This window comes from Sinocyclocheilus grahami, unplaced genomic scaffold, assembly GCF_001515645.1.
Source record: "Sinocyclocheilus grahami isolate Dianchi unplaced genomic scaffold, SAMN03320097.WGS_v1.1 scaffold288.1, whole genome shotgun sequence".
Classification (NCBI taxonomy): domain Eukaryota; kingdom Metazoa; phylum Chordata; class Actinopteri; order Cypriniformes; family Cyprinidae; genus Sinocyclocheilus; species Sinocyclocheilus grahami.
The window spans coordinates 2,084,747-2,111,562 of record NW_015505467.1 but is presented as its reverse complement, the minus strand read 5'-3'; the positions used below and the strand labels follow the sequence as shown (position 1 = coordinate 2,111,562).

Here is a 26,816-nt window from a genome sequence, read left to right as displayed (position 1 = left end):
ATAGATAGATAGATAGATAGATAGATAGATAGATAGATAGATAGATAGATAGGAATTACCCATATTTTGAATTTGCACAATTACAATTTTAGTCTGTATAACATGTTTAGATTTGCCTGTCTCTTCTATTAATTCTAATGTCTTTGTTCTGAAAACTCAAAACAGTCTATATATGGCTATATGGTATTTGAGCTCAGCTATTTTCAGATTCATGATTCATGGAAATTGCACTAAGCAATCTGAGTCTTCCTGCTACTAAAACCTGTGAAACTCATTGAGCTGCAGCTCGGCTCAGCAGCTCTCTTTAATTTATTGCACACCCATTAGAGTCTAGTTAGGGTATTCTGTCAAGTGCTCCGTGGCTTATTATACTGTCATGCCCTCAGTGCTCTCTTTAAATATACTTCATATATGTGTACGTGTGTGTGCAGTGGCTTATAGGGGACAGAGAGAGCCCATGTTCCCCTCCGTGCTCCAGGAGTCACGGCAAGCCTGTGTGTGGGTCAGACGGACGCAATTATGATACCAACTGTGACCTGGAGAGGGCGAAATGCAAGGACCACACACTCACCCTGGCCAACAGGGGCAGATGCAAAGGTCAGTGGACATCACACATTGTTGGGTGAGAATTTCTGGAAGAAAAAAAATATATATTATATGAAAACAAGCCTTAATTATCACAGACATTAAAGGGATAGTTCAGGCAATGGAACAACTTGAGCAATGTTTTGGTGAACTATCCCTTTAAGCAGTGTACAGTCCATTTAACACAATGTACCTCTATACCTCACAGCCTCATTTTCCTTCCTGTCAAGAAAACTAATCCTGAAAGAAACTTTGCTTCATGCATAATCACATACTGTTTGACTGGGTATTATATGTGATAAAGAACTTCTTCAGACATTCTATGTAGAATAAATGTGTGTAGTATTAATGTAATCCATGTTGGCATTGCCATGTGACATTATCAGTTTTGTGGCATTCATGACTCCTCTCTCGTGGCTTGTCCGTTCTTTGGGTAGTTGTTACGTGGTATGTATGTATGTATGTATTTATTTATTTTGCAATTTCAGGTAAAAACTGGATGAGGACAGATCAGCCTCTTCCTGCGCCCACACTTGTTTCAGAGGTCAAAGAGCTGACAGGTATGAAATGTATGAAAACCTACATGTGCACACAAGATTCTTCCAACTTTGCACCCTGCGACTGGTTCACAGTTTGTATATTTCTGTATTGTGCACTCAAGTACTGATGATTTTACTTATGAGCAGTGGGGAGAGTTACTTTTAAAAGTAGTGCATTACAATATTGTGTTACTCTCTAAAAAAGTAACTTATTACGTTACTTATAGTTACGGTTTATGAAAAGTAATGTGTTACATTACTTTTACTGATTTCTCTCAACATGGGGACAGGAGTGCTGTCAGTCAATAAATGGGAAAAAGTAACTGCCTGATTAAGACTGTATGACAGTAATGTAGCATCATGCTAAAGTTTCACAAATGCCATTGTATAGTGCTAATTATGTAAATAATTTGCATGCATTCAACTGTGATTAACTCATCCCATTTGCAATAAGGCATCATTTAACAGGGGTTTACAAAAAATAAAGTGGTTAGTATTCATCTGGTCATGTGATTTCAATATGTCTGCCCCCATGAGGTGATCCGCTCCATGTAAAATAAAACAGCTTTTATAAGGCTACTGATACGACTGGAGTCTTCATCTCATGTGAGTGTACATGATTTTAAACATTATTGAAAAAGTACTATTCACTTCTTTGTATAAAGGTTTTTATTTACACTTTTCATTTGTTTAAAACTGCACTGTCACTTTTGGCCTCTCTTTTCGCACCTTTTTTTCTGTTCGAATTGGGATGCAGTTTTGGTGGCCGATCTCAAATCAAGGCAGCAGAACACATCTGTGTGCGTGTCAGTCTAAAGAGAATATCCAGTCCCCGGAGCATTAGAGCAAACTACCAAGGAAGCGCATATGCCCACTGGTATGCATGTAAGTTTTTGCAGCCCGTGTTCACATGCTCAAAGACAGATTGACTGGCTTTAAGTCAAGGTCAGCCTGCATCATCAATTTCTTAGGCTGGATTGTGTTAGACGGTCAGTTAAAAGTGCCAGGAATCATAGGCGGAGGGTGAACCAACTCCAGGATAAGGCTAAAAGTAGCTTACTGTTAGTGTAATCTATTAACTACACACATCATAAACCCGGTGTTTTAGGCAAGCACCAGATATGGGTGTCATGTAAAATGTTTTTAATACGACTGAATTTGTATTTAAAGAAATAGTTCACCCAAAAATGAACATTATGTCATTAAATACATTGTGGTACTCTCATGGACACATGTCAAAGACTGACATGGAAGAGAAGAAATGGTTGAATAAAGTCATTATTTATTTTTTTATTAATTTATTTTATTTTAGAAAAAAAAATGTGCGCACAAAAAGTATTCTTGTAGCTTCATTAAATTAAAGTTGAACCACTGATGTCACATGGACTATTTTAATGATGTCCTTACTACCTTTCTGGGCCTTGAACGTGGTAGTTGTGTTGCTGTTTATGTAAGGTCAGAAAGCTCTCAGATTTCATCAAAAATATCTTAATTTGTGTTTCAAAGATGAACAAAGGTATTACGGCTTTGAAACGGCATGAGGGTGAGTAATTCTCCTTTCACAAAAACCCACCTTAGCAAACTGTCAATTATTGACAGAATTTACATTTTTGGGTAAACTATCCCTTTAACTTGAATACAGTTTAATTAATTAAAAAATAAAAAAACATTTTAGGTTATTAGTTTTTACACTTTAATTTCAACGGTTATTCAAACACTGAAAAAAAGTATATAAAGAACACAAGCAAAGAACATTACTGACTTCAGTCTAGCGCAAGTTTAAGCATTCTCAAAATAAAATCTCCTGTTATAATCAATGAAGCTTCCTACACTGTGAAATGTATCTCTTACCACATCATATGTACGTCTGCACATTGTTGTTAATGATGAGAGAATATGCAAGAGTGTAGAATTGAGTCAGTGAGTGCTCACACTGACTGAACAAAACTTCAGCGTTACAGTGATGACCAATCTGAATGCCTCTGATTGGCCACTGCATTCATAAAGTCAACAGAATATTGTGTGATTGGTTATAATGCGCAACATTGTAAAAAACTTTTAAAAAGAAATATGATGCAACGAGCAGATGTAAATTAATTGCTGCAATCGACACTTTTCATTTCATTTTCATTTTATTCGCGACAGCCATAATGTATATTGTTTAATTGTGCAGGGGCATTTTACTCCCAAGCCCCTGTTAATTTCTGATCCGTGGCCAGGGGAAGGCTAAGGATCAGGAATGATCATTGTTGTCAGTGTTTTTAAATAATTCAGGTTGCATACAGCTGAAGAGAAGCTTTGGTTAAAGCATTATTATTTAGTGAATGTAAAGTTTATATACAAACCAAAAACCTCTTTAGCAAAACCGAGTTGAAAATAAAAATGAAAGTCAGGCTTCTTGGGGCTGCAGACTAACAAAGTTGGCCAATTATCAAAATTAATGCATATTTTGTTCCCTAAAAATTTTACATTTGGCAGTAAAGTGTTGATTTTTAATTTGGGATAAAAAAGTAAATTACTGATTTGTAAAATACTACAAAAAAATGTCTGGATGCCTTTTTCTACATATTCTACACTAGAAAAAAAAACAGTAAAAAGGTCACCTGCCTCTCTCAGCCAATCGGTCACAGTCTTTACAGATTCAACAGGTGTTTCTCATTTCTGCATCATGGATGATTTGAGCGCATCTGCTTTCAGACATGCAGGGCAGATTTGCAATTTGTCTCTTTGTGTGCTTAATATGCTTACGTCTGTCTGAGTTAATATCCTTATGTGTATTTGAAAGTATATTGGAAGTATATATATATTTTATAAGTCTATGCATTTGAGGACTTAACTGTGAATAGCATAAAAGACAAAAGTGTGAAAATGATTACGTGGTTTTTAGCCTCCCCACATCTTGGGTGCAGCCCAGCACTGAGGTCAAACTTGTAAGCGTTGTTTATTTGTCTTAGAATGACTAAATACTTTAGTTTTCATACAAAATGACCAAGTGCTTACATGCTGGAACACGACACTCAGCTTTGACATTTCAAACTTCATATTTTCCATCCTTAGAAGTTTCAAGATTAAGAATCTTCATGATGCATTTCTTACCGCAAGTGATGAGGTTTCTTTCGAAGGCTGTTTAATGCGTTGAATTTTCCAATAATCCTATCTTCAGTAATGCTTATGTTAATTATTTTCAGGATTTCCGCGGTCATGGAAATATCAAGCTATTTTAAAATGGTGATTTTCAAGTCTGGAATACTCACTTACATTAATAATATCTTTAAAAAGGTCATGGAAATGGCATGGTAATTTCCATTGACTTTTTCTAGTTGTTCAGATCTAAAATATAGTTGGTATTTGTGAGTCAAATTTCTGTAAAATGATTTTTTGAAGACCATTCAAAATACCTATCCTGTAATAGGTAATCATGAGCGACTGGAAAGGTCAATGGAGTTCATTGGTTAAAAAGTATGGGAAAAGTGTGAGAGTATGTTTGGTGTCTTATTGTATGTGAATTTTCCCATGATTTGCCCTTATGTATAATTCAATTTATGCATTTCCTAGACCCCCCCCTCAAGGTGTATTTTACTAAAAGTTCTCTCAGAATCAAATCCATGACATTCCCTAGCCTCATGTACTAAAAGTGTCCGTATTATACCAAATATTGTGAACGTTGTGAATGTCAAGTGTGTGTAATTAGACATATTTGTATCTATATTGCAGAAGCAGGCCAGACGAAATGCCGGACTGAGAGGATTCAGGCTCTGGAACAGGCCAAGAGGCCACAGGAATCAATTTTTATCCCAGAATGCAATGACGATGGAACATTTGCCCAGGTCTGTCAGAGTTCCAGACCGCTGCACTTTATGTGTTGTTTCTGACATCGACAAATCCTAAAGCAAACCTACCTAGTGAACAAATTAGCCTTCCAATATCTTCCCCAGACTCCCAAAAAATTGCACTTCCCTGTGTTTCTCATCAGTACGGCCGTATAGGGAATTTGAATGGAAAGTGTACATTAAATCGCATTTATAGACTCGCAGCCTCTATTTCACCTGCGCCTTACTTTGTTAAACAGCGATCATCCAGTCCGCCTAAGCTTTTAATGCCTCATCGTTTATGAGAGCCATTTTTCACTCTGAATAATTGTATTCTCCCAGCGCAAGCGCCAGGACGTTTTGTGTGGGTCGTCCAGGAGATACAAGAGCGGTTACTGGAATTTCCTCTCACCTCTATCCGTCTGTATCTCCTCCAGGTCCAATGTCACACCCTCACAGGATACTGCTGGTGCGTGACGACAGATGGCAAGCCAGTCAGCGGCTCTTCTGTCCAGAACAAAACGCCAGTGTGTTCAGGTACTGTATGTATGCAGATAGTATCTCTAGACTGTTTGCTTGGATTATCGCTTTGTGTTTAGGTCGTGCTGAAAAGCAGAACCGCTAAACCATCAGGTGCCTCAGTCAAGAAGTTGTGCCTGTAGTCCATCACTTTCAAAGCCATTAGACTTTGTTTGATTTAAATGGTACTCTTTGTTTTGATGGAGTCAGCGTGATGTTAAACTCTAGCCACCACTCTGTTTAGTTTACTTCTACTGTGTTTGTGCATGGAACCAAGAGGTGATGGATAATATCCTGGAGGACTTAGGCTGACTCCGAAAGTTCATCCATTTTTCTCTTTACCTTACGGGTTCTGCATTTCTGCTTTTCTCTCTTTCTGTCTCTTTCCAAATTCACACTCAATCAGTCTCTGTCTTCATCTGTTTCATTCTCAACCATTTTTTCCTTCTTCTCCATCATTGCTTTCTCATTCTCTCTTCATTGTATAACTGCTTTCAGTGGAGGGTTGGAATGAGGGAGCTTTTCTCTTTGTAAATGAATGGGAACACTTTCCGCTAATGGCCATGATTGTTCTGTTGGAGATAACACCACCATCTCCTGCCAGAACTGGATTACATTATGATTGGAGCACCTGGTTGTGGTTCTTTTTTCCCTCTTGTGTGTCTTGACATTTTATGATTACATGCCATCTTGTGCTTACCTAACTTTGATGCTACATTTCACCTAGCTTTCTGGATGGCCCGTCCAGCTGTCACTTTTCAGTTGAGTTCATCTGTAGCTAACTGCAGAGACACCTGTGATTTTTGTCATTTTTGCCTGTTCCATATAATTAATTATTTTATTTTAAAATGTTTATTATTACCATTATAAAAATATATTTTCTCCTTGGGATCTTTATATATTTTTTTACCATTTCTGCACCACTAGTGGCACCCAACAGAATAGTAAAATGTAATTACTAAGCAGGTTTCCAAAGAGATTTCCCAAACATTCTATTGTATGGATAGACAGGAAGTCCTGCCTCCAAACCATGCTGTTATTTAAGTCAGTGTCATTATATTGGGCCACTCAAATGAAGAGCAATGTGTTGCTAGCAACACAGAGTCACAGGCTTTGATTAGAATAACATGCTATCATACTACTTTTTCTGTAGTATGCAGTGGGCACAGTACACTATAACTTTAATATCTTCATGAATAGAAAAATTGATTACTACTACACTTGCCAAAATACAGTGTAACATCCAACACTGCAATGCACCCAACTTTACCTTCCATTTCCTTTGTGAGAAATAAACTGGAAGTAATAGAGTGCTGCAGTGTTTATGCATTTTTGTAAGCCAACCCAAAGTTAGCCTCAACCTGGTTCCCTCCAAAAACCCAATTATATTTTCCCATTGGAGAATTTTTGACAACTCTTCCAGTCTTTCCTGAAAGCTTAAGTTAGAATAGTTTGCAAGAATGCAGTTTTAAACATTGAAAAAGTGAGTAGATGAGTTTATCTGTTCAGCTTGATGATGTTTAAAGTGATAGTTCACCCAAAAATGAAAATTCTGAAGACCTTCGTTCATCTTCAGAACACAAATTAAGATATTTTTGATGAAATCTGAGAGCTTTCTGACCCTACATAGACAGCAACACAACCACCACATTCAAGGCTCAGAAAGGTAGTAAGGACATCGTTAAAACAGTCCATGTGACATCAGTGGTTCAACCACAATTTTATGAAGCTACGAGAATACTTTTTTATGTTCAAAGAAAACAAAAATAACAAATTTATTCAACAATTTCTTCTCTTCTATGTCAGTCTTCGACGCATGCATTCCTCATCATGGTACTGTCATGAATGTGAAGCAGAGAGTTTTTACACACAAAAAGTATTATCGTAGCTTCATAAAATTACGGTTGAACCACTGATGTCACATGGGATATTTTAATGATTTCCTTACTACCTTTCTGGGCCTTGAACGTGGTAGTTGTGTTGCTGCCTATGTAGGGTCAGAAAGCTTTAATCAAAAATATTGTAATTTGTGTTCTGAAGATGAACGAAGGTCTAACAGGTTTGGAACGACATGAGTGTGAGTAATTAATGACAGAATTTTCATTTTTGGGTGAACGAACCCTTTAATGTCCCTGCATTCCCATTTAGCCACTTGTTAGCAACCACTTTCAGCAACCAAAACAAGTACAATCTTTAAATTACATAGGGTACTCGTGTATTTTGCCATAGAATAAATTGTGAAGATATCCTGAGCTTGTGTTCACCACAGACCTTATTTCAGGTATATAACCAAAATTTCCCCAAAAGAAATGGTTTAGCATTGTTAAACATACTAGTTTTCAAAATTAGCAGATTGTACAGTGCACTGTGGAGTATGTTATATTTCCATCTTGAGTGTGTCAATTAATGAAAGGCTTACAGTATAGTTGTCTCTGCGCATTTTAGTTGGAAAGTATTTAAATATCTAAACTTTATCAACTTTAAGTTGTTTACTGTCTAATACTTGTTTAATATGTTCCTAGATTTTCTCCCTGCTGCTTGTTGTCCTGCGTAAGATTCTGCTTTGCAATTTTAATATTGTTTCATTAAAAAGTAAAAGATTTATATTGAAGTGTCAACCAGTGGTGTTTTGCAATAACATCACACCCAAATTAGTTATTTGGCTTCAACCTTGGCTCAGTGATCTACATCTCATGAATGTTCAAAAGATGGACCAGTCCTGTCCCAGAAATGAGTGAATCCCATGAATCACCACTTAAGTGAAATGTCTTGCACACGTTTGCAGGAAACTTCCGTGAATTTATGGGAACTCATGCTGGGACAAGTGGATTGTCAGGTAGTACATTTCATTCCAAATAGCCCTTTTGTTCAAAGTTCTCTTTCTCTCCAGCATTTTAATTGGTTCGACTGTCTAATCTTGAATTTATGCATGCCCTTAATCCTGAGCATTTGCACGTACTTGAATCAATGTGATTGTTTGTACATAACTACCCCCTCCTCAATGCATTTTATATTTTCTGTGTCACACTAAAGTGTGTTTTATTCATGGATACTCAATCCTGGAGATATGTCTTGCTGCAGAAATTTGTTTCAACACAAATCAAACACAACAAGCTAATCATAAATATCTACACTGATGTCTACACAGGGGACTCATCATGAAATCATGAAAACCATATTGTAGTACAAGTACAACAGAAATGCTCAAAACAATTGCTTAAAGACTGGTCTGTTAGAACAAGGTTGGAGCTATATTCTGCAGGAAGGTGTGTCTACAGTACTATTGCCAATAACAATAACAGTAATTAATAATAATATAATTCATAATAATAATGAGATAAGAATAAAGGATGTAAATAATTGTAACCATTTTTGTGGTGATTTTCACTACCTAAATAAAATATGTAGCATTGCACACCATTTTTCCATGTATGTGTGTGTGTGTGTGTGTATATACCTGGAATAACATGGGGTTGACATTACAGGAAGCTTAATTTCTAGATAATAACATTTCAACATTTTCAGCAGTGAAAATGTGGTTTCAGAGTGGTCTGTTGGATTTTTGGAGGGTCTTTTATTTGTTTTTCTTGAACTGATTCCTGTTTCTCTTATATGTGTACGTTGTTACAATTATCACTTGCATTTTGTAATCTTTTGAATGACTTTTCTAGTGCATGCTGTGTTCCTACAAGTGCAAGTTGTACATATTTTAACCTGTTGTCCCAAAGTGAAATGGTTACTCTAATGCATTGCTAAAGTTGAGTAAACATTCCGCTCTCTCTTCAAAGGAACCGATAAGCCACCAGGACCTCCTAGCTCTGGCAGAAAAGGTGAGTTGAATTTCGCAGAAATGTGAGTGTGTGTGCTTATGTATGAGAGATATTGAAAGCTAACAAACCAGGACACTAAATTGCACTATTACTAAATGTTGCGTTTCTTGCCTCATTTTATTTATGGAAGATTAAATGTGTCCACACATTCAAAAAGGCGTCAACTGGTGCCTCGTATTTCTCTGACATGTTCATTGGTCTGACTCAACTTTCTGTCAAGCTTTTACTTCAGACTTAAGTTTCTCTAAGGACCGTAAAGGATGAAAACCTATTCCAGTTGTTCCGTTTAACAGCCAGTGTAAGAACTTAGCACACATCAAAGTCTGGGCTTTGCCAAAGCCCTACCAGTCTCTGTTACAGCAGTGAAATCTCAAACAGCTAATATAGATGTTAACAGCAGCAATGGCAGGCACCTACTTTTGTGGGCCCTAACTCAGGAAAGCCAGAATGTCATTTACAGGCCCCGAGGGTGTTGTATAGGGGTTTGGGAGTACGTTCAGGTTAGTATCGCAGGGGTGGGAGAAGGTTGTGTTGGGAATGTGAGATAGGGTTTTGGTATGGAGTTTGCCTGTGTTCTTTTCAGATCTTGTGTCACCTCTTCTGCACTGGGCTGCACTCAAGACAAAGTGCATGTGCAACAGATGTTTATGTGACCGGCGGGTGGACGGTGGTTGTGTGCCACTGTATGTGAGTCTCTAAAATTCACTGTAGGATATAGGATTATAAATGCCATTCACACTTTTGATAGCATAATTGATTTTTAGCAATAAATACAAAGTTCTGTCATGAAACTAGGTGGCGCAGGCCCATAGGTCTAACTCAATCTGAGATAATCACATAATTATTCACACAGTGCAGCTGATTGGTTCTTTTAGTATCAGCAGCCAATGAGCTTGCTGCTCAACATTCAAATACTTGGCTATAGTGCTTGCTGTAGTAGTTGCAGCGTACTTCAGAAACCCTCCACCTTCCCCAGCTCCTCCTGTATAGATCTGCAATGGGGTGATTTAATGTATGTTATAAATGGGGGTTATTTTATGGATGTTACATGTGCAGCAGCAGTATTTCTTACATGTTCACAGCAGCATGTCTGTGAATGTATTGGTAGTAGCAAGTCTCCGTACTTGTTCTGCCGTAGCAGCAGCCGCGTAGCAGATCTATTCCACCAAGACCAAACTCATTAACTTTGCCATGTATATTACCATGCTAAACTCTCATAGAGTTGTCATGACAGGACTATAAACCTTTTGAGAAATACCTGCAATGAGTTGTGAGGTTGTTAAAAGGTAAAGAATCTTATCATTGTAGTATTTTAGGCTTTAAAGCTACAACATCACATGTAGTTAGTTAGTCTAGATTGTCTGTAAACAACTGACTGTGAACTCATTGTAAGATTAAGATTTCTTTTTTTTTACAGGCAAATGGAGGCTAGCTAGGTTACTTGTTAGCTAGCTAAATACATTCATATATATAAAAAATTATATAATGATTTATTTACCCTCATGTTTTTCCAAACCTGCATGAATTTCTTATTCACTGCAGAATGCAAAATAACATATTTTGAAACATTTCTCAGTGTTTGAACTATCCTCTAAAGCAGGGGTGTCAAACTCAATTCTTGGAGGGCCGGACCCCTTGTCCAAATACCCACACTTGCAGTCTTGGCCACTTGAGAGCGTGTGCGCGCGACAGGACGTAAGTGTGCAAGTCTGTCCCATGTCTTCAAAATGCCAAAGTGCAGTGCCCTTAATGGATACTAAATCCACACTATCTCGAATACCACTCCAGAGCGCTATTCAAGGCTAAGTGTATCCCATCATGCATCATGTTCTGGAAATAACTCCCGAGAGGTCACGGAAACCTTTCCAATTTAAGTTAAATATTAATGTAATAATTAGATATTACAAATAATTTGGTAGAAAAACTGTGTTTTTACTTTTATTGGTGCAAAGATGAGTTGTGGTGATATTTATTTTGTACAACATTTGCAACTGCTTTTTATCATTTAATTAGAAGCACCACAAATTAAAATTATGTCATGTTATAGGGACTACTGGACTGACATTTAGAAGTTGATTTTAAAATGCAAAGTATGTCAAATTAAAATTAAAATAAAGCTGTGTAAACACTTGCATTTTTACAAATGCTATACTATAAGTGTGTCCCATCAGGTAATGAAAAGTTCTACACACTTTTGGTGTTCACATCCACTTGAAGACCTCGGCCAAATACAGGAAATACATAATTTAAGTAATCAAGTGGTCAAGTGCAAAGACTGCAAGTGTGGGTATTTGGACAAAGCCAGAGTTTAGATTCAGCCCTAATTAAACACACCTGATCCAAATAATCAAGTCCTTCAGGCTTATTTAAAAAATACGTGTGCGTTGGAGCAGGGTTGGAACAAAACTCTGCAGGGCTCCGGCCCTCCTGGAATTGAGATTGACACCCCTGCAAGTGTCACCAAACTTGGTAGAGCCAGTGATCTGCAGAGTTTAGCTCCAACCCTAATCAAACACACCTGAACTAGCTAATCAAGGTCTTGCTAGGTATACTTGAATCTTCCAGGCAGGTGTATTGAGGTTAGTTGGAGTTAAACTCTGCAGAGAACCGGTGTTCTGATGATTTGTGCTACTCTGTCAGATTTTGCTACCTCCCATTAAAACAGATGGTAGCATAATTTGACAGCAAAAAAATGCTACCTATCAGATTTTGCTTCCAACATGATATTAATGTGGTGTGAGGCTTTATTAAAATGTACACCTACCCCAACCCTAAATCTACTCTTACAGTATTAAAAATACAGTGTTGGTAGCATAATCTGGTAGGTAGCATTATTTGTTAGAACACCGGTCCTCCAGGACTGAGTCTGGTGACCCGTGCTCTAAAGCCTAAAACACAGTAATGATTTAACATGTGCAATTCTAAATTCACAAAGGATGAGGGAATTCATCATAATTTTTTAATTACTTTGAATCAAATGTTATGTTTAAATTAATCTTTAAATTGGTTGGTTTGATTTAAGGTGTACAATTATTTTAAAGAAATGATTGAGTGGCTGTCAGTGTTGCTCTTAATGACAGAACAAATTCTTTGACTTGGATGTGAAAATGTCTTTAAAAATAGCTTTTAACAGAGATATTACTGCTACTTCAGAACATATATAATAAACATTGATTTCAAATGTAAACGGTGGACAGGGAAAAAGTATTGTCACATTGACTGTAATTCAATTCAGTGAACTACGTGTATTCTATGAACTGGTTTCACTGCCACCTTATTGTGGCTTTAGCACTGTGGCTTTAGCCCCTCAACTACCAGGGCCTACAATGCTGTGAGCCACAAGGAAATCAGCCAGAATGCAATAGAACATAAGTGGGTAAGTACTGTAGGACGTTTGACATTTCTCAATTATCCTGACAACTTTGAGTGTGTTAAATCATTTACTATTGGCTTTTTATACAATTGAATTACCATTTATCTAAACAGTATGAATATGAAAGCTAATTTATGCATTCTGGTGTGTGTGTTACTGAGTGGATGAACACTGTTATTTATCTGTGTTTTCTCACTTTTATTTTCTCACTTTGTATCTTCTATCCCTCACCCACTTTGTTTTCTGTGCTATTGGCCGGGCCATGTGCAAATCCCAATCATTCAACAGTTGTGGAGAGTAGATTGTATTAACCTCAATAATGGTAGTCTCTTTCCGTTTCTTTCTCACCCTCAATCCAGATGATGGCTCCAAGCCCACACCAACCATGGAGACGCATGTTGTCCCAGAAGGTGAGGGTAAGTTTGGACCCCATGCAAAAATAAGCAACACAGGCAACACGAAAACAAAATGCGAGTATTGCATTTATGGATATTACTGATGTACAAGTGCAAATCAATTTTATGTTGTATTTTAAACAGAGATTACAGCTCCGACGTTGTGGATTAAGCAGCTGGTGTACAAAGAGAACAAACAGAACAGTTCAAACAGTAGGAAGTCAGGTGAGAATCTCTATCTATCTATCTGTCTGTCTATCTATGGTTAACGTCCATTTGTAAATCTGATATTCTGATATATCAAATTCAGTTGTCTCACAACAGACATGCCTGTCTACAGCTGATTTGAGTTATTATACTTACAAATGGAAAGAAGATTACTTAAGTCTATTTCTTTCGTAGAGCAGCAATGACCAGAAACATATTTTCGAGCAGAGCTTTGTTGACACATACAAGTCTGCTCAATTCAAATTGAGCTCTATGTACTTACATAACACTACAGAAATATTTCAAAGCATCGCCATTGCAGCATCCAAGTCTGTGCGTTCAGGCACACTTGATTGTGCAACAGTTCTGTTCCAGTTTTAGATTTAATATTCAGCATGTCCAGGGACGAGAAACATAACACCAGTAGAATTAAGGCGCCCCTCTTTCTCTGTTTGTCTCAACTCTCCTCTGTGTAATTTGTTTAGCTTTCTGTGTCTCCTTTACAATTTCCTTCAAATGAGTCGAGCACCCTCTGGGCATGCTCAGTCAACTCCGTCAAGCTCTGTGAGGTTTTTGGGCAATGCGGTTGAGAGGTAGAGGGATCTGAATTTTTGAAACCCAGGAAGAGAGCACATTTCATGACTGAGGGCAGAGAAATGTGTGTGTGTGTAGTGTGTATATGCAGTTCCAGTGGTATTCCTTTGTGTACTTATTGCCTGTGTGGCCTGTAATTGGTAGACATTGAAAAATAATCTATTTATTCCACCAGAAAAAAAAGACAAAATTTTGACAAAAGATTTTCTGTGTTGAAGGAAACGCTTACCTTGAGCAGACATGTTGTATATCTACTCTGACAAGTCTTTAGAATGCTTCAGAGTCCCCTCCTGTGACCAATTAGCATCTGTTGCACATCAACACTCTTCAACAAGAATAGCAGATCCACGGTCATCACAAAGGTGCTTTTGGTGCAGAAGTGACGGAGTTGGCATCAGGCTCCACCTCTGCTGCTCTTGGGACCGTGTGTGGGATCTGGAGTAAATTGAAACACTGAGATGTTGCTTTTGCTGCTAAAGTAAATCTTGGAGAAAGCCAAGTTTCCATCTCTCAGTGCATTGTGGGTGGTACGCATCAGTTAGGTCTTTCACACATCAACTCGTGCAGTTATAAATGTGAACGTGCTCATCTAAGGTGAGGTAAATGGTGTGCTTCTACAGTAATTGTGGTTGTGGTCTCCATTTAAACAGATCAAGCATGATTATCATAGTGTCCCCTCAGATCTGGGGGTGGTTTGAACTAGCTACTGTATACAAATGTCTCTGTGCCTTCAAATGCAGATAACACTTGGCAAAAACAGATCTGTAGAGTTACAGAGACACCACGGGACTCTTAAAAAAGGCTTTTAACCCCAGGGTGACTTTACCGAAAAGTGGACTTTTTTCCACAAACATCGCTCTTTGTGCCTAAAAATTATTGAACTGAAGAGATTTGTTTTTTAATCACATAATTTAAAAAGATCACCATTAACTTCTAAATAAACAAATAAATAAAATCACATTTTCCAACCTCACGCAGAATTTTAGGGTCACAGACACCTTTTAGGCCCTCAAACTAATACTCCTACTGTAATCCTTATGCATTGTTACTGATAGTCACAGTGTGGATTTACTTATTATTTGAATAAATAACTGGAATTCTGGTAGTATCAACCATTTCCAGTGCAATCTGCTATTAAAAAAATACAAAATTATTATAATGAAATGCTATTTCTCTTACTGTATAAGAAACCTATATTATTACTATTCTATAAAATGTAATGATGATTAATGGGGACATGGCTAATATTTAAAAAAAAATAATCTTTATTAGCATTTTCTACGTAGTTAAATCCATCTATATGGATTATGTTGTATGCATCTAAAAGTCTTAACTATCCACCTTATTTTTAATGTAAGGGTGGGTGCATCCTTTTGAACGTGCGAGGCTTCCGGTGTCATTCGCTTTGTTATTTGTATCTGTACAAAACTGTTTACCTCCACATTGTAAAAGAAGGTGGATATGACCAAGTTCTGTATCCTACTAATTATGTAAGTAGTAAGTCAAGGGCACACAAATGAGGCACAAATGGTTTTCTCAGAATGACCCAATATGGTAAGTCACTTTGGATAAAAGCATCTGCTATATGGCAAATAACCAATGCGCGTCACATGCCCAGGAAGTTCTTAAATGATTAAGCATCATTGGAGAAACAACACATTGTGTTTCTTGATATACATCAAAACCCACTACTGACCAATTCACATGACGTAATTAAAAGTGAAGAAGTTAGAATACTTCTAAGGATGAGGAAATGTTTGACACTAGTGTCTATAAAACGTTCTATACCCTCTGTGTAGCATATTACATTTTGAAAAGAACATGGTGCCCACCCCTCCTCTTCTGGCCCAGCATACCCTCTTCTGTTACTTTATAAGCACTGAATGCATAGATCCAAGAATGAAGTGATTACTTACCTCACAGCTGAAAACAATTGGAGGGACAGCAAAAGAAAGAGGGCTAGAAAGAGAGAGTGAGATATATGCATCTAAAGGATAAAGCAAGAGAGCAAGAGAGAATGCTGTGTTTATAGGAGGCTGATAAGTTTGAGTTTCAAGCTATTTTGTTTGGCCAGATCTTGGCACGATGAAAGGCATGAGGCTCTGATTTTCAGCGTGATAGTGAGGAAATCAGCAGAGTTTACCTACAACATACCACGCATAAACTAATCAATACCAGCCTGTAAACACAGAGGGAACCACAGCAAAGCATTCTGACGAACAATGAGCAATGAGGTCTCACCTCGGCTGTACTCTCACTTATGTCTGTTTGTTTAAACAGAACTCATGCAACTCACTTCTTGGAACAACAAGGGACAGAATGCATAAAAATGACTGTATTCCGAAAAGAGAGGAGGGTCAGATTAAGTTTTACGTGCAGATTTAAAAAACAAAAATGAATGCATGACAAAAACGTGACGTAAATAGGATTAAATGGGATCTGAGACTGTCCATCCTTTTCTGTCCAGTTTTATTGTATTAGGGCGAGAGAGAGAGAGTAAAAAACAATTTTCTTTTGGGAATCCCAGCTGCTTGGCGCCAGTATACCCTCGCTACAATAAACAGTGCTAAATAATTTAGATATGAAGGAACCTTGGCGGGAAGCGCAGGAGTCATGGACTCTGCCGTGAACACTTGAGTGCGGATTGTGAGCCCATCTCTGAAAAAGAGGACATATTTATACTCTGATGGCTAACTCTCCCCCGTTCCTTGTCTTTGCAGTCAGGTTCCACTTAAAACACCCCAAGCCTTGTTCCCGATCACGCCAACGCTGTCAGTCCTCTTACCAGAACTATTTATAATGAAGACAAAAGCAAAAACAGCAGGATTTGGTTACACTGAACAGGGTTGTAGCTCATGGTTTTCATTTTGAGGTTCAGACGAACCCTGACTTAATTATCTTACTCTCTAGACCTTGTCCAATCTCAGTACATAATCAATTAATATGGACTGTTTAATGCATTAAAAATAACACATTTGATGAAGGATCCATTTTTCACTTCCTATTTATGTGAAGATTGTTATTTCCAGTCCAGAATCATTGGAAATATGTGCTTGTGGCAACATTTCTGCAGAATGGTATTACGCTTTTTTGCACATTTTGTGACACTTTTAAAGTGAAATGTCCTGTGAGTGACGTTAAAGCACATTCAGTTTTATCTGAAACAGATGAATGTGGATCAGGCTACATTTTATTGCATCAGTTGTTGTTATGTATTGCGGTAGTTTGAGAATGAAATGTCCAGTGAGTGTCCCTAAAATGTAAATGCTCTATTACATTTGAAAAAAAGTACCACCTACACTAAACCTTACCCTAAACCTAAACAATAGTGGTAACGAAAGCAAACGTGGGATTAGGGTTGCAAAAAAGTGGAACATTTCCAGTAAATTTCGGAAATATTCCAGAAATTTTGGAAACTTTCCAGGATTGTTTTGGAATATTCCAGGGATTTTTGGAAAGTTTCCGGAAATATACTGGAAATGTTCCACCCCTTTGCAACCTTACGTGGGATACAAAAGCTGTTGTTGTACACAGTGATCTACTGAGCAAGTTTACTATGTAAGAATAGCTATACATGGTGTATGGAGCTGGTTATGTGATGCATAACATTAATGTATTAATTTTTTTTTAATGTATAATGTATTAAAAATGTTTTAGAATTGTTGTAAAGGTACGGTTTTGGAGTTTTGAAAAAATGTAGGTAGAGGTATGTATTTCCAATGAGCATAGGTTAGTCTTATATTGAAAAGTTGCCTTTTTTAACACTATGTTCTATAACAGTTGTTAACTAATGATAATCAGAAAATGTAATCTGGTAATTTACAAATTTGTTTTATTAAATGGTTAAAAAAAATAACTTGTCAAATGGTTATAATTACTCACTTTATTAGAAAAAATACTTGTCATATATATCTTTTATTTTTTTTAAGTAAAAATGCGTCAATGTTGAGTCAACATTTATTTGGGGATTCTCTGTGTAACTTAATTGAATTGGTTATATTTTTATTCAATTCACAGCCCTTTTTTAACATTACAAATATAAGACATCAAATTGAGGAAGAAGAAAGAAAAGATACTTTTTTGTATAGCTTATGCATCTGTGCAATCTAATAATTAACAACTTGAGTGTCCCAAGCTGTTGTGCCGAGGGGAACGGCAGTTCTGATGAATGTTCTTGCAGCACGATATTCACTAAACATCTGATTAAAAATGACACGAATCAGTAGTGCTAAAAAGCTCTTCAGCACCCCGCTAGCTGGATTAGCCTCAACATGTGGTGCTGTTATACTTGGCACAGTGCACTACAAGTGAGCAACGTACTAAATGGATTTCAGCATAAATAGAGATTTATGAGACAAGGCGTTAAAGCATTTAAAAGAACATCTCTCAAGTGTCCTTTGTGTTAATAAATACAGGCAAATTGAATCCTAATGGCTCAGAGAACTTCAGAAAAGGGAAGATGTCTCTTGAAAGTGTTTAAGTCAATTGTGCCTCTGTTAATTTTAACAAATTTGGTGAGTTTTATTGCAGCTAAAAGGATGTTGCCAATATTGACCACTAGGGGCAATCACAAAAGGATGCCAGAAAGGTACATGACTATTCTTACAAGTTTTATCTGTTGATATCTCTAACAGAAAGACTGGAATTACATTGATTTTGACAGTTGCCATGTCTCATGCTATTCCTCTCATAATTGGAAAGTTTCCATGTGGTGTCTCTGTTTTTGCTTAGTGACTGTGGTACCTTGTACTTGCTTAATATTGATGGACTATAGATTTAAAAACTGTTATTGCCCCGCCATTGACATAATTTTCACTATTATACTGCAGGAGGCACATCTTATGAGTTTTGAATCCCCAGATCAAAACAATGCGAAGAGGCAGAAACAAGTAGTCACGTATGTAAGCAGATGCATACGTAAAATAAAGTGATCATCACTGAACATTAAACAGAATATAAGTCAAAACTGCCTAACATTACTGCATTAAATGTCAACCCAGAAAGTGGTTTAGGACTGTGCAAGCTTTGGGGATGTTAATGGAATTGATCTACACCATCTATGTTTTGATCATCGATCTGATTCCGAAGCGGACACAGTCTTTGACAAAAACACGATTTTCTCAGCTTTTTGTTTTAATTTAATAAAAACATTTGATGACACTTGCCCATATTCAAGAGTTGATTTAAAAAATGCATAAAGCTAGAATTTATTTTGTTTAAAACCAGAGGCTCTGTTCTTTCTTTTGACATATTGCATGTTCAGAAATTCATACAACAAAATATTCTGGGAACCATGAACGTTTTGTGAACATTATCAAAAATGCTGGCGGGGAAAGAGTTAAAGAATAGTGAAAGAATGGTAAGCTGTATTTGAAGTATACTACCTGATATGAGTTATTTCTGTGTATTGAGTGTGTTTCTCATGGTTTTAGAGAAAGTTCCCTCTTGTGACCAGGAGAGGCAGACCGCTCAAGATGAGGCTCGGCAGAACCCGCGGGAAGCCATCTTCATCCCTGACTGTGGCCTGCAGGGCCTCTACAAGCCGGTCCAGTGCCACCAGTCCACTGGTTACTGCTGGTGTGTGCTGGTGGACACTGGGAGACCCATACCTGGAACCTCTGCAAGGTAAGACAGAGTAATTTTGTTCTTCTGAAAAATTTTGTAATGGTACCATTAGCGCTGCCTGTGCCTGTTATAACTTCATTATTTCTACGACATGTTTCTGGATGAGCTTGCATGCTCTAAACATCTCAAAATGCTTTAAGTAGTGCAATCATCAGTGATACAATCCATTGCGACTGATTAGTTTAGTTGTGGAACGTTATGACAATTGGCTTTCCCTCCAAACCACAAAGTTTTTATTTTTCCATGAGCGAAGCTGTCAGTGCTGAATTTTGTTTAGAAAGGACTCAAATTGAAAGCGTGACACGTCCTGATGTGTTTCTACCCATTACGAGCCCTGATTTATTTTCCACTTTAGGAGATGTGCTCTGAATGTGTCAATTGCTCTCTTTTTTTGCTTTGGAATTATTGAGAAGGTTTAGCCAACTGGTTCTAGCTGAACGAAATTTGCAGTTTGCATTCAGGCACTGAGCCCACGCTGCCTCTGTACCATGCTGAGACAGCTTGATCTTTTGGATAGATGTTCTGGTCATTTCCGTTAAATCCGAGACTTTTTTGGGGTGTTCTTGTGTGAGGCTGCAGTGTCATGCATTCTTATGTCTGTCTCACTCAGTTTTGAGTGCAATTTTGTGTAATAAAAACCAGTGAACCAAATCTAATCAAACAATGAAATCGAATACTTGGAGTTTGTCATTTCTTCATTTGTTTGGATAGCTGTGTTAACCGAGACAGGACTTGTATGGCTGCATTCTCTTTGTTTTGTTTTTTTGAGGACTTGTTACAGTGAATGCCAGGCTCTGCAATCTCTACTCACAAATAATGAAGAAAATGTGCTTGTTCATGAAGATTTGGTTTCCAAGTCAACTTCTTTGGTGTCCAAAACGTTGATACAATGGGGTCACCATGGTGTTCTTAGTGGTTGTAAGCACATTTCTAAGCATTTTATAAGAGGTTGTGCCTTGTTGGTTGCCTATGGACTCAAGTCAGAAGAATCCATAAGAGTCCAAAGTCTGTGTGATATTCTGGCATCCAGATATGGCTTTGTATTGAAAAAAAAAGTGGATAATTTTATAAACGTTGTAACTAAGTGCCTCGTGTTTGTGTTCTCCATCAGGTATAAGAAACCAGAATGTGACAGTGCGGCTCGTTCTCGAGACTCAGAAATGGAAGATCCTTTTAGAGACAGAGATCTGACGGGTGAGTCGAACACTTGATATGTTGTGTCCCAATTTGCATACCTGCACACTATTCTACACCAATTGGAAGTATAAACTGTGTAAGTCAACACAAGTTCACATCGAAAATTCCAACAAGAAGTGTACTTCAATACCCAGATGATGCACTCATTTAACCGAAAAAAATCAAAGGGCCCTATCATGCACCCAGCGCAATGCAGCGCTAAGCGCGGCTCAAGACGCAGTTATCATTTTCATGTCCAGCGCCATGTTGTTTAAATAGCAAATGCACTTGCACCCATCTGTTTGCCCATGGGCGTGCTGGTCTGAAAACGAGGTGTGTTCAGGTGCATTCAGGTGCAACTGAAAACGATTCTGCCACTGAATCTGCCAACTAAAACCAGGTCTAAAGTCAATGATGCAGTATTTATTTTATGGGCATGTTCGTATTATGCACTACAGGTGCAAAATGCGCATAGCGTACACACTCTGCTTATTATACACACAGGGACGCACAGCAGTAGACACATGCCAGATATTAAAAATGAAAGGATTACAATGTAAAAGATTATTATTGTGTACGCTTTAACCTCGCACACGAGCAGATCCGTTTCCTCTCTGGAGATTGGTTCAGGAAATGATATAGATGCTATTCAGTAGATGCTTATGTAAATAATCCAACATGGTGCATCACAACTGGCTTTTAAAGGGAATGGGAGATGAGACTCTGATTGGTTTATTGTACGTTATGCCCAAAACACACCCATGGCTCATTAAGAGAATAGGTACAAACCTTTTGGGCCATGCGCCTGGCGTGCCGATGCTTATGTAAATAATCCAACATGGTGCATCACAACTGGCTTTTAAAGGGAATGGGAGATGAGACTCCGATTGGTTTATTGTACGTTATGCCCAAAACACACCCATGGCTCATTAAGAGAATAGGTACAAACCTTTTGGGCCATGCGACGTTTTTTTTTCCGTCGTTAAACTAGCAAAAGTGGATTCGGACACGCCCTAAGTTCACTTAATGAACTTAATAGCTTTAATAACGTAGATTTAATAATCAGACTCGATGCTGGATGACAAACTAGCCATCTAAATATGATACAGTACAGTATATAAAGCATAGTTTAAGTCCATAGTGTATAATGTATCAGTGGACTAACTGTCCAATTACAGTAGTTTGTCACTCATTCTTCTGTTTATATACATATTGTTTCTAAAATATTTTGATTCCTTTTCCAATTGCTAGTTAATACAGCATACCAGTCATTTATTAGCTTTATTAACTATAGGCTAGCTTTGAGGTCATTTGTAAACTACATCTAGTTGGCTAACTTTTTCACTATTTCATATTTCATATTCCTTTTCCAAGACCATAGACCAAAAATACAGATTTTTGTTCATTTTAAATGCTATTTAGAATGAGAATACCATATTGTTTCTAAAATATTTTGATTCCTTTTCCAATTGCTAGTTAATACAGCGTACCAGTCATTTATTAGCTTTATTAACTATAGGCTAGCTTTGAGGTCATTTGTAAACTACATCTAGTTGGCTAACTTTTTCACTATTTCATATTCCTTTTCCAGGACCATAGACCAAAAATACAGATTTTTGTTCATTTTAAATGCTATTTAGAATGAGAATATCCTTCTCCCTGAAACTGACTAGCAAGTAGCAAATTGTGATTCATTTCTGTGATCTAGCTAAAGCCTATTGATTATTTTGTTGTATGTGCAATAATGAATGATATTGCTAATATGTTTCTCTGGACTTAAATAGGTGTTTTATTGAATGTTTTCATTTTCTTGATTATTTTGCTTACAAAAAGTCCAAAACGTTCCTTGTATGCATGCTAATAATGTTTGACAAATGGTTACAGGATCAAGTACAAGAACATGCAGCACCACATGTTAGCATTTAAAGGTTGTTTTCCCTTGAAATATTAGGCTTTTGCTCATTCCAGTTCGTTCCTAGGTTTCTCGCTTCTTTCCCTTTCATTTAGAATTTCATTGTAACTCCTTTTTAATTCCCCATCTGGTAAGTTTACAGAGTAAAACATGGCTCCTGACTGGGCAACAGATGTGTGGTGTAGTTTACGACGGTGTGGACCACTGGGGAGGACAGCAGCAGGGGGCCGAGAGGTGCTGTCAGTGCCCGGGGGACTTCAGTGAAATTATTTTTATGTACTCTACTTGAGTGCTACCTGGCACCAAAACAAAGAATCTTGGTTTCATCCTTTCAACACGGGAATGGAGAAAAAATTACTTTTGGATAGATGTACAACCATTTCCACAGGCCAAATTCCACTTGATTATTTTGCTTACAAAAAGTCCAAAACGTTCCTTGTATGCATGCTAATAATGTTTGACAAATGGTTACAGGATCAAGTACAAGAACATGCAGCACCACATGTTAGCATTTAAAGGTTGTTTTCCCTTGAAATATTAGGCTTTTGCTCATTCCAGTTCGTTCCTAGGTTTCTCGCTTCTTTCCCTTTCATTTAGAATTTCATTGTAACTCCTTTTTAATTCCCCATCTGGTAAGTTTACAGAGTAAAACATGGCTCCTGACTGGGCAACAGATGTGTGGTGTAGTTTACGACGGTGTGGACCACTGGGGAGGACAGCAGCAGGGGGCCGAGAGGTGCTGTCAATGCCCGGGGGACTTCAGTGAAATTATTTTTATGTACTCTACTTGAGTGCTACCTGGCACCAAAACAAAGAATCTTGGTTTCATCCTTTCAACACGGGAATGGAGAAAAAATTACTTTTGGATAGATGTACAACCATTTCCACAGGCCAAATTCCATTACAAGACCTACCTTGTAGCATCATGCTAGTGCAAACAAACAAACTCAGGGCTAATCTACATCAGGGCTTCCAACAAGCTGTCTTTATGAAGTCTACATGTGCCGAAAACAGTATGGGAAGTTTGTCAAGATGAGTCTGATTCCATATGTTCTGACTTAACACTTGGGCTGAGAAGCACTGAGCCGGTACATCATCACACTTGTCCAAACCATACAGATACTAATTGGAGTCACCTGGTGAGCCACAGGGCCCCACCTCCCATACTGCCTTGAGCCAGCAAAATCAAGAAAGTTAGTGGAACTGAGGTAGAAGGTACGGCTTGGGAAAATGAACCAAAGTGAAAATGTAAACTGAGATGATTTTATTGCATACTCCTGTTTTAAGTTGCTCTTTAAGAGACACAATTAAGGCCGAAACATTGACCCAAGTCGAGCACACCGTTGCAGTCAAGCATCTGGGACAGTTAAAAATGTGCTACCCAAGGTGTTCAGCAATGTGTCATAAAAGTTAACAGGGCTGCGGTGGTCTGTGAAAGTGCCCTCGTCACCTTGTCGCTCTACCTTATTTGCTACTTTACATTTCACACGTGCACTCAAGCATTTGGAAATGCTAACATCTTTTGCTCTGCATATTATGTTGATTATGCATGGGTATTTGAACTGCTAACATGTTAAGACCGAGATCAAATGTGACTTATATTAGAAATACAACCATATTGCGTTATGTTGTTTTTCATTGGGACGGCTTAATACTTCCCTCGCTAACTGTGAGCATAGTTGAAAACAAGTTGGTCTGAGAATATTTTAATGTTGAAATATCTCTTCTGCAAGCCTAAATGGGAATGCTTGTGGTTATACCAGACTTTCTTTAAATGTTACAGGATGTCCAGAGGGAAAGAAAGTGGAATTCATAACCAGCCTGTTGGATGCCCTTACTACTGACATGGTGCAGGCTATCAACTCACCAACCCCCTCTGGTGGTGGGAGGTAAGAGTTTAATAAACTAATGTATTATTTACAAATTTGTCGTCTAACAGCAAAAATTATGTTTTATAAATGTGTATAATTTTAAGAAAATTGTAATGTTATTAGAATAAATATTATAAGAAACAATATTCTGAGAAATGGCTTGATTGAGGAGTAGCTTTTTAAGTGCTTAGAAATCGATGGAATTTTCATTTTGAGATTTTTCTCAGAACATTGTGACCTTATTTTTTAAATGTTATTATTTTGTATTATTATTATTTAAATATTGCATTAAAACGCTGTCATTCTTTCAAGACATGAGCCAAAGACAAGTCTAGTCTTAATAGGACCAGCATTGATTAACTAGATTATATACATAATACATTACTCAAACTTTTTTTATACAAAATGTCCCAGCACAATGATGAATTAGGCTTGACCCCCCCACACAACTTCCCATGTCTCTCTGATATTCTAGTGCCTATATGTGGCCAAGGATCCTATGAGTTCTGAGTCTGAACACAATATAATTCTATGAAAATTTAATTTTCATTTTATTCATTCATTCATGATATTTAATATTTCATAAAATAAATTTGAAACTGCCCAAGTATAGTACTGTCTATATCTCTAGGAGAAGAATCTGTATCTCTTCTCCTAGCCATTTGCTATCTGTCTTCTCTCTCTTTCAAATTAATCAAGCAGCAACAAAAAATCTTAAATGGAAAATATGCTTTGAAAGTACTATACAGTATACCCCTCCAACTGGGATTGTTTCTGCTCCAGGTTTGTTGAGCCTGACCCAAGCCACACACTGGAGGAACGGGTGGTTCATTGGTACTTTGCCCAGCTGGATAATAACGACAGTCACAATATCAACAAGAAGGAGATGAAGCCCTTCAAGCGCTATGTGAAGAAGAAAGCCAAACCTAAACGATGCGCCCGCAAGTTCACCGACTACTGCGACCTTAACAAGGACAAGACCATCTCCCTTCAAGAACTCAAAGGATGCCTAGGAGTCAATAAAGAGGGTGTGCAGTTTTTTTTAATGCATTTAAGATATAAAAACAGGTGATGGATTAGATTTGGCACTCTAAAGGAGCTGGAGTGGTGGTGTTGTGCTTTGGTGGAACCACATTTTGTGACGTTATTACGGAAGTTACTTAATTTCCCTTGACACTTCCTGTTTCATTGAATACACAATGAAAGTTGGTGTTCCTACCAACTTCCAACCAGTTTCCTTTTTTTTCTAGTTTTAATTCAAAACCCAGTAGACCCATATTATTAAAGCATATCTTTACAACATTATTATTATTACATCATCACAATATACAAATGTACATTTTTACAAATATGACTGTTATCCAAAACCGTAACGTTGTGTCTTTTTGGCGTCAAACTGACACCAGCCAAATCACAATGTATTATGTATGTGTTACATGATTGATGCATATTCTTAATGCACAATTTCTTAACAGTAAGTTTCCATAAGATTGGAGAAAGTCATGAACTTTCTTTCGGTTTCTGCTAAATATACAATCCCATTTCAGACTCAGAGTTGAAAACAGTTTATTGCTACTTTATTTCTCATAATTGCAACTTTATATCTCAAAATGTGACTTCATATTTCGCAATGTGTATTTATTATTTCAAATTATGACTTAATTTGTCATATTTGCTACTTTATGTGAAACCATACGACTTTAAATCAACAATGGGGCTTTATTTATTACAATGTAATAGTATATCTTGCAAATTGCAACTTAATTTCTCATAACTGTGACTTTGTCAAACAATATGACTTTATAACTCACAATGTGACTTTAAATGTCACAACTGTAATTTTATACCTCAGTGTTCTTTATACACACTTATGTCACAATTATCCTTTTTTTCTCTCTGTGGAAACGGGCTTAGTGTACATTCTCAAACCCCAAACAGCAGTGACTGTACAACATGAGTCAAATACTGACACAGTGATATTTTTGTAAGAGTCAGTAGTTCCTATCTACTGGAAAAATTTCGGGAAAACATGTTAGTCAGATTCTTTTCTTATTATTAACATGTTTCTTGTATGTTCTTCTTATTTGCAGGTAGCACTACAAGCAGCAGTCAGGGGACAAGGCAAGGGACAAATTTGTTCAGTAAGGCTTGACTAATTGCTTTCGCACTAACATTTGCCTCAGCAGTTGCAGAGAGCAGAAATTATAATATATTAACAATATGAATAGAGTGCAAGCATTGTAGTGAACAATATATGCCTTGCCCTTTTATGATGGAGATGGCACGAATGATGCATCCTTATGGCCACCCACATTGTGTCTGCTTTTGTGTGCGCATGTATTCTTTGTGAGCTAAATTCAATAGATGATTACTTTAATCAT

The 26,816-nt window shown here is 37.4% G+C and overlaps 1 protein-coding gene across 5 annotated transcripts in view; it reads left to right on the top strand.

Moving 5' to 3' along the window:
- smoc1 (SPARC related modular calcium binding 1) overlaps positions 1-26,816 on the top strand; it is a 56,623-nt gene that overhangs the window by 16,123 nt on the left and 13,684 nt on the right. The window contains exons 2-14 of one of the 5 annotated variants that reach the window (XM_016292589.1): positions 432-597; positions 1,074-1,145; positions 4,839-4,951; positions 5,371-5,470; positions 8,238-8,288; positions 9,241-9,282; positions 13,015-13,071; positions 13,195-13,275; positions 19,284-19,476; positions 20,588-20,670; positions 24,348-24,453; positions 25,219-25,463; positions 26,526-26,556. In XM_016292589.1, the coding sequence (XP_016148075.1) occupies positions 432-597; positions 1,074-1,145; positions 4,839-4,951; positions 5,371-5,470; positions 8,238-8,288; positions 9,241-9,282; positions 13,015-13,071; positions 13,195-13,275; positions 19,284-19,476; positions 20,588-20,670; positions 24,348-24,453; positions 25,219-25,463; positions 26,526-26,556 (1,340 nt within the window). Of the gene's footprint in view, positions 1-431; positions 598-1,073; positions 1,146-4,838; positions 4,952-5,370; positions 5,471-8,237; positions 8,289-9,240; positions 9,283-12,981; positions 13,072-13,194; positions 13,276-19,283; positions 19,477-20,587; positions 20,671-24,347; positions 24,454-25,218; positions 25,464-26,525; positions 26,557-26,816 lie in introns of all 5 variants that reach the window. The other 4 variants (XM_016292588.1, XM_016292587.1, XM_016292591.1 and 1 more) reach the window with 4 other exon arrangements.